Source organism: Dendropsophus ebraccatus, chromosome 1 (assembly GCF_027789765.1).
Source record: "Dendropsophus ebraccatus isolate aDenEbr1 chromosome 1, aDenEbr1.pat, whole genome shotgun sequence".
Classification (NCBI taxonomy): Eukaryota; Metazoa; Chordata; class Amphibia; order Anura; family Hylidae; genus Dendropsophus; species Dendropsophus ebraccatus.
In genome coordinates this window covers 11,193,238-11,202,102 of record NC_091454.1, presented here as the reverse complement: position 1 = coordinate 11,202,102, position 8,865 = coordinate 11,193,238, and the positions used below count along the sequence as shown (strand labels likewise).

The 8,865-nt window shown below is 42.1% G+C and overlaps 1 protein-coding gene across 1 annotated transcript in view; it reads right to left on the bottom strand.

Annotated features, from left to right (window-relative positions):
• Window positions 1-1,181: 1,181 nt before the first annotated feature.
• The window catches only part of CHRM2 (cholinergic receptor muscarinic 2), a 152,727-nt gene continuing 145,043 nt past the window's right edge, over window positions 1,182-8,865 (bottom strand). The window contains exon 2 of the mRNA XM_069966962.1: window positions 1,182-5,219. Within this exon, the coding sequence (XP_069823063.1) occupies window positions 3,754-5,166 (1,413 nt within the window). The 5' untranslated portion in view covers window positions 5,167-5,219 and the 3' untranslated portion in view covers window positions 1,182-3,753. The remainder of the gene's footprint in view (window positions 5,220-8,865) is intronic.

The following is an 8,865-nucleotide window of genomic DNA, read 5'->3' as shown; positions in this document are numbered from 1 at the left end:
AGGGTCCCCGGCAACTCCAGGAGGAAGCGGCTTCGTAGCTGAAGACTATGCCTCGTTCAGACCTGTCTGAGAGTATACTTGCGGTAATTTAAGTATGTGCTACTGGCTTGGATTGAGAACAATTTGGGATTGCCTTCCAGTGAATATATCGTCTATACAAATTTATGATGGACTATGCCGATTCAAGTTTTTTTCACTTTTTTGGTGATCACTTTTATGAATGGACACTTTACTAATCTATTATGCCGTATAGGCTCTTAAACATGGACATTAGCACACTCCAATCAGGTGATGGAGAGGAGTGGAATGGGAGTAACTTTCCACTGTGATTGACAGAATTTTGCACGTATCGTGTTTTGCAACTACTTAGCACAAATGTATTTAAGCTGTGATTGTTTGTGGCACTAGTACACTTGAAAATGGCGTAAGGTACGCCGAAACGTCGTGTCTCTTTACTTCTTGTTTGCTGTGTTTACGATGTTTAAATAAACCCACGTCACGTTTGCTCAAGAACTTCCGAGTGCTGCAGAGTATTTTTGCTACATATCTACTTTGGTCCGTTGTCCAGGACCCGTCTGCGGGCACCTATCTCGTGCATTCAAGGTGCTGCCTATATTTCTTAAGATATCTATCTATCTATCTATCTATCTATCTATCTATCTCCTATCTATCTATCTATCTATCTATCTATCTATCTATCTCCTATCTATCTATCTCCTACCTATCTATCTCCTATCTATCTCCTATCTATCTATCTATCTATCTCCTATCTATCTATCTATCTCCTATCTATCTATCTATCTCCTATCTATCTATCTATCTATCTATCTATCTATCTATCTATCTATCTCCTATCTATCTATCTATCTCCTATCTATCTATCTATCTATCTATCTATCTATCTATCTATCTATCTCCTATCTATCTATCTCCTATCTATCTATCTATCTATCTATCTATCTATCTCCTATCTATCTATCTATCTATCTATCTATCTATCTATCTATCTATCTATCTATCTATCTATCTTTTTCCTCTATCCCTTGCTATTAGAGGTGCGGCATCCTGCAATTTTAACTCTACCTGGTCTATAGTCTATTGTGAAGCCCCGACTCTAGCGCCGGTGTTGCGTTCCGGTACGCCATAGTGATGAGAATGACGGCACGTGCTGAATTGTCCTTTATATTTATCATCTTGTCAAGTGCAAGCTTTACACATTTCAACATTTTGTAATAATTCTTAGTAGTACATACATGAAAAAAAAAAAAGAAAGAAATTGAAAAAGACAAATAGTCATATTGCTTAGAGATTTTACATTACTTGAACCTGTAGAATATTACACGGATTTCCCCGCCCCGTCTCATAACACGTCTTACAATTATACAATAAGAGATTGTAATTAACAGCGATAACATTTTCGGGTTACATCGAAGTTTAACACTGTTGACTTTTTGCCTTTGTTGTTGCCTAGCAACCACCAAACGTAACGAGTGACAACTCTTTTACACGTAACGTTGCAGAAACAGGGGGAGGATCATTAGCCATAGCAACTGATTACTGATCGCTCCACCCTTCCACCTATCAGATTACAGCTCTCAATTTTAAAGCAGATCTGTCATTTTGGGAAAAAATTTGTACAAAAATAGTTTATTTAAAGGGGGTGTCCAGGATTTTTTTTTTCTTATTACAATTTTTTCAAAAAAACAATGCCATACCTGTCTATAGGATTTATCTAGTATTGCAGCTAAGCTCCATTGAAATGAATGGGACTGACCTGCAATACCATGCTCACTGGTGCGGCACTGTTTTTGTAAAAAACAAAAAAACAAAAAGGTGTTGTATATTTAGAACCGGAATCATTACATGAGAAGGGCTGATGGGTCTGGGTGCTTCTGCGGTATCTTCATTCCCTGACCATGTCCTATTGCTTAGGTCTGTAGTGGTCGGAGACCACTGACCATGACAATTGATGACTGGTGGTGGTCAAGGGAGTTGGACTTACCCAACTGTTCCGGTTTGGCAAAGTTCTCTGAACCCGAACGCTCGGCATTTGACTCCTGATGGCTGGAGAAGTTGGATGCCACCATAGGGCTGTAAGGAAAACATGGATACAGCCTTTGGCTTTCCAGGACTCCCTAGGGCAGCAGCCAACTTTCCAGCCAATGGGAGTCAAATGCCGAGTGTTTGGGTTTAGAGAACTTTGCCGAATCGGAACAGTTGGGTAAGACGACTTAACACTATCTGTTTATTCTTTTATATAATACAAGTACAAATGTCTCTAACCTTTGACCTTTTCTCTGAAGGGTGATTAAAAGTCGTACCATGACATAGAGTTTTGGCTAGGACTTGTAGTTTCCCAACAGATAGATATGACTAAAAAACATTCTTACTCCTGAAAATTGGTTGGTTACAGTGGGGCATTATGGGATACAACTTTTATAGGATATTACCTCTACCTTTATCTGATGGCTTTGCCTCTGACCTATGGCCTCTGACCCTTATTTTAACACTCTAATGGTTTATGGTATGTGTATGCCAACTTACAGGACCAGGCACCATAATAGTCTCCAAAACGACCCTCGTGATAGATGCCCTATATACTGACTATAGTTCACGGGTCCCTTTTCGAAAAGGATAATGCACTTAAATATTAGAAATGATCATGAAAAGGCAATTAGTCGCTGACTATTATTAGCTGAAATAATAATACAGACAATCGGCTGTGCAGATTTTGAAAAAGGAATTTTGAAAATTTTTGGAAAAGAACAAACAAAAAAAACCTTACACACAGTGCTTGATATGCCCATGCTTATACGAATGTCGTCTATGTAACAATCTCCAGGAACCACTTTGTTAGTGTCGGGACTTTTACAATGACCATTCAGTAAATGAGGATGGGGTAAGTCATTTCACATTGGAATATATCTTTTTTTTTCTGTTTTTTTTTTTCTGTTTTTTTTTTTTAATGAAGAATGGAATTATGGACCTTACGTAGAAGAGTTGGTGCTGAACATCATCTTGGATATGAATATCAGCAACGACTTGGGTACGTAAGAGAGCTTATCTGTGCCATGAACACAAAACATCTTATATATATTATTTGCTTGGCTAGTTAGTTTTTTTTTTTGTTGTTTTTGTTATTAGGAAGCTCTAACATATACCCCAAAGGGCAAAAACTTGAGTTACATTTTTTTTGATACAGTCACTAAAGACACAGAGGCACAGAAGAGCCGGTTATAACGCCAGGATAAAGGTGAAAACTCTGCGAAGAACTTGAGGTGTCTCAGCATTTCCAATGTCTTTAGATGGTCATACCACAAAAAAAGTCAAAGGGTAAGTTTTTGAGTGTGTTTATGTGTTTTTTTTTACTATCCCAAAGCCTTATAAAGTGATTTGTTCAGTCCCGTATGGTGAGATCTCGAAGAATGAATCTCCTGCAGACTCTGAATCACATAAAAATAGGTATGTTAATAATACAGACGTGGAAAATAAGTGGACCCCAAAAGCCCTTTGAAGTTTTTGCTATTTTTTTTTTTTTTTTTTTTTAATACTCAAAGAGCAGTAGCCTGGTCCACCTACATAGACCATACTTGGTCCAAGGATATATAAGTGCAGTGGGTGGACATGATCCACAGGTCTGTGCCAGAATAAGAATCCTAGATTGCACATTCCATTATCGAGTGTAAAGTGCTATGGCATAAATTTTCAATGGCAGCTCCACCTTTATTTTTTATGTGTGTTTTTCTCTGGTTTTTACCTTGCCGAGCCAATGTTTTTGTACTGACACATTAGAAGGTGTTTGAAAGTTTTCTTAAAAGTGGTATTACAGAGGGCATAGCAAGCGGGGTTGATGGTACTGTTGATATAGCAAAGCCAATAGCCAATTGTCCACACCGTGTTGGGCACACATACGTCACAAAAAGTGTTGATTAAAACCATAACATTATAAGGTGTCCAGGTTATAATGAACGCTAGGAGTATAGCCAAGATAGTCCTCGTCACTTTCTTTTCTCTGGAGGGTGGGATTTTCTTTTTGGCCGGCTGTTTTGTCATCTTTACGATTTTTCTGGCCACAACGTTCTGCTTATCTTCTCCATTGCGACCATTTGTTCCGGGGACTATCTCTATGGTGGTGCCACTTGTGGACCCACAATCACCCTTTTGGGATTTTGTAACAATTCTTATACATGCCTTGGAGTTCTCAACTTTTAGGTTGGTTTGAGATCCCGAAGCTTGAGGAGCATCTTTGGCACTTCCATCTTCCTTTGTATTAGAACCTACCACGCTTACAGATGTGGAGTCGTTGGAGATTTCCTTCTCTTCTCCTTCGGTTTGGACACAATTTTCCGTGACGGAATTTCTCGAGGCTTTTCCGTTTTGGATTTTGCTGTGATCCAAGCCATCTTCAATGGCCGATAGGTTGTTATTGTTTGGTTTGACTATTTTTCCTTGGACGTTGCTCGGAGATATGGGATCTTGATTGGTGGTTGGTTCCTTCTTGTCTTTCTTTATTCGACTCTTACTAGCACGAGATATTTGCCAATACAATATGGTCATGATGATGACTGGCAAGTAGAAAGCCGCAATGGCAGTGCCAAACGTGACGGCAGCATTGGAGAAGAACTGAATATAACATTCTCCTTCTTTAACAGTTCGCCCACCGACAATGAATTGCCAAAAGAGTATAGCCGGTGCCCAGAGGATAAAGGACAGCACCCAAGCTGCAGCAATCATCATGCCAGCCATTTTGGTGGTTCTTCTCACTGGATAGGTTAGCGGTTTCGTTACGCAGAAGTATCGGTCAAAACTGATGATGAGGAGGTTCATGACCGAGGCGTTGCTGACAACATAGTCCAGAGCCAACCACAGGTCACAAACCACAGGCCCTAGTGGCCAGTAGCCAATCACAGTGTATAATGTATAGAGGTTCATGGAGAATACCCCAATTATTAAATCAGCACATGCCAAGCTGAACAGAAAATAGTTGTTGACAGTCTGTAGATGCCGATTCACTTTTATGGAGACCATTACCAGGATATTTCCAATAATGGTCACCAGGCTAAGGGATCCAGCCACAATGACAATGAACACAACCTCCACCGTCTTGTAGGGACTCCCCATCATGGTCCTGTTGTCTGTGGCATTGGAATAGCTAGAGTTATTCATGGTTGCTTCTTGGGTCAACGTTTGGTTGACTACTTCCTAGTTACCATTTACACCTGTGGACGAGAAGAAAAAATGTTAAACAACGGACACAAAGTGAGATACATCACATACATCTAGTCTACAAAAAATACAGTGGTATATGGTGTACATTGTATATAACCTGGGAAAACCAACAAAGGCAAAACAAATTGTTTACATGTAAATTTTTCTTAACTTTTCCTTCTATTTAGAATTTAAAATTTATTGGAGAAAATGTAGACCATGACTCTTGGTTTTACTTCACCAGATATCTAAATAGGAGGGAAAACTCAAGACCATCAACTCCCAGATTGTTGAATTCACTCAGGGACTTCCACAGAATCCTAAAAATAACCATTGGAGCCATGTATGCATAAGACTTACTCCAACTAGGGACAAATCTGAAAATAAAGTGGATAGTGTGGAGGTACGGTCTCAAAGAGTAGGGCAGAGGAAGGGAGTGGTCTTGTGTATAGGGGTCAGGAATAAGTGGCCTGGCACATAGGGGAGCTCAGGAATGAGTGGCCTGGCACCTAGGGGAGCTCAGGAATGAGTGGCCTGGCACATAGGGGAGCTGAGTAAGGAGTGGCCTGGCACATAGGGGAGCTGAGTAAGGAGTGGCCTGGCACATAGGGGAGCTGAGGAAGGAGTGGCCTGGCACATAGGGGAGCTGAGGAAGGAGTGCCCTGGCACATAGGAGAGCTGAGGAAGGAGAAGCCTGGCACATAGGGGAGCTGAGGAAGGAATGGTCTGGCACATAGGGGAGCTGAGGAAGGAGTGGCCTGGCACATAGGGGAGCTGAGGAAGGAGTGGCCTGGCACATAGGGGAGCTGAGGAAGGAGTGGCCTGGCACATAGGGGAGCTGAGGAAGGAGTGCCCTGGCACATAGGAGAGCTGAGGAAGGAGAAGCCTGGCACATAGGGGAGCTGAGGAAGGAATGGTCTGGCACATAGGGGAGCTGAGGAAGGAGTGGCCTGGCACATAGGGGAGCTGAGGAAGGAGTGGCCTGGCACATAGGGGAGCTGAGGAAGGAGTGGCCTGGCACATAGGGGAGCTGAGGAAGGAGTGGCCTGGCACATAGGAGAGCTGAGGAAGGAGAAGTCTGGCACATAAGAGAGCTGAGGAAGGAGTAGCCTGGCACATAGGGGAGCTGAGGAAGGAATGGTCTGGCACATAGGGGAGCTGAGGAAGTAGTGACTTGGCACATAGAGGAACCAAGAAAGGAATAGCCTGGCACATAGGAATGCTGAGGAAGAAGTAGATGGGCACATAGGAGAGCTCAGAAAGGAGTGGCTTGGCATATAATGTAGCGGAGCTGGTACAGTGAATAGTTGGAGAAGGAGTGGTCTGATAGGATAGGTGACAGAAGGATCTGTCATATAGAGTACTTGAAGAAATTGTCCTGTATAAAGGAAAGTTGAAGAAGAAGTGGCCTGGTATATAGGATTAGTGAAGGAGTTGTCCGGTATATTGGGTTAGTGAAGTAGCATTATGCATTTCCACAGCTTTAACCCATTGGAGGGGAGAGATAAAGTATACTTACCACCCTGGGTTCCCAGCATGTGGCGTCTTCTCCTTCATCTGCAGTCGGCAAATTAGCATCAAGACATCGCTGGCTGAGGGGAAACTACAGGAGTCTCCGCACAGCTGCTGATTGTCTGATTACAAATGAAGGAGCTGAAGATAGAAGATGCTGCTAGGAGCCCAGGATGGTAAGTATAACTCCCTTACCCCCCAACACACACACACACACACACACACACACACACACACAGAGCAAAGACTGGTCCACACGGGTTAGGTAGGAATACACTTAACCCCCTGGGGGCCAGACTTTGAGATTTTCAGGTGAACCAGACACCCTCCCCCCTGTCGAGCAGGGGGGAACCTGGTTAAATGCTCGGGTCTCCCACTGACTTTAATAGGGCACAATTCAAATAACAAACACTTAAGCTTTTTAGCGCTAGCGCAACACTAGTGGCCTGGTGTATAGCATAAGTGAAGGAGTGGTCTATACGATTGGTGAAGGAGGTGCCAAGTATATAGGATTAGTGAAGGAGTGGTCTGGTATATAGGATAAGTAAGGTAGCTGTCTGGTATATAGGATAAGTGAAGGAGCTGTCTGGTATATAGGATTAGTGAAGGAGTGGTCTGGTATATAGGATAAGTGAAGTAGCTATCTGGTATATAGGATAAGTGAAGGAGCTGTCTGGTATATAGGATTAGTGAAGGAGCTGTTTGTTATATAAGATAGGTGAAGAAGCTGTCAGGTATATAGAATATTTGAATGAGGAGTGGTCTATTATATAGGATAAATGGGGAGGAGTCATCTGGTATATATGATATTTGTAGGAGTAGTGGTCTGGTATATATGATATTAGTAGGAGTAGTGGTCTGGTATATAGAATATTTTTGGGAATGGTGGTCTGGTATATAGAATATTTGTAGAAGGGGTGGTCTGGTATATATGATATTTGTAGGAGGAGTGGTCTGGTATATATATTTGTAAGAGTAGTGGTCTGGTATATAGGATAAGTGAAGGAGCTGTCTGGTATATAGGATGATTGGAGAGCTAGGGTCTGGTATATAGGGTAATTGGAGAGCTATGGTCTGGTATATAGGATAATTAAAGAGCTAGGGTCTGGTATATAGGGTAATTGGAGAGCTAGGGTCTGGTATATAGGGTAATTGGAGAGCTATGCTCTGGTATATAGGATAATTGGAGAGCTAGGGTCTGGTATATAGGATAATTGGAGAGCTAGGGTCTGGTATATAGGGTAATTGGAGAGCTAGGGTCTGGTATATAGGATAATTGGAGAGCTAGGGTCTGGTATATAGGGTAATTGGAGAGCTATGCTCTGGTATATAGGATAGTAGGAGAGCTAGGGTCTGGTATATAGGATATTTGGAGAGCTAGGGTCTGGTATATAGGATATTTGGAGAGCTAGGGTCTGGTATATAGGATATTTGGAGAGCTAGGGTCTGGTATATAGGGTAATTGGAGAGCTATGCTCTGGTATATAGGATAATTGGAGAGCTAGGGTCTGGTATATAGGGTAATTGGAGAGCTAGGGTCTGGTATATAGGGTAATTGGAGAGCTAGGGTCTGGTATATAGGATAGTAGGAGAGCTAGGGTCTGGTATATAGGATAATTGAAGAGCTAGGGTCTGGTATATAGGATAATTGGAGAGCTAGGGTCTGGTATATAGGGTAATTGGAGAGCTAGGGTATGGTATATAGGATAATTGGAGAGCTAGGGTCTGGTATATAGGGTAATTGGAGAGCTAGGATCTGGTATATAGGGTAATTGGAAGCATAGGGTCTGGTAAATAGGGTAATTGGAGAGCTAGGGTCTGGTATATAGGGTAATTGGAGAGCTAGGGTCTGGTATATAGGGTAATTGGAGAGCTAGGGTCTGGTATATAGGGTAATTGGAGAGCTAGGGTCTGGTATATAGGGTAATTGGAGAGCTAGGGTCTGGTATATAGGGTAATTGGAGAGCTAGGGTCTAGTATATAAGATAGTAGGAGAGCTAGGGTCTGGTAAATAGGGTAATTGGAGAGCTAGGGTCTGGTATATAGGGTAATTGGAGAGCTAGGGTCTGGTATATAGGGTAATTGTAGAGCAAGGGTCTAGTATATAAGATAGTAGGAGAGCTAGGGTCTGGTAAATAGGGTAAT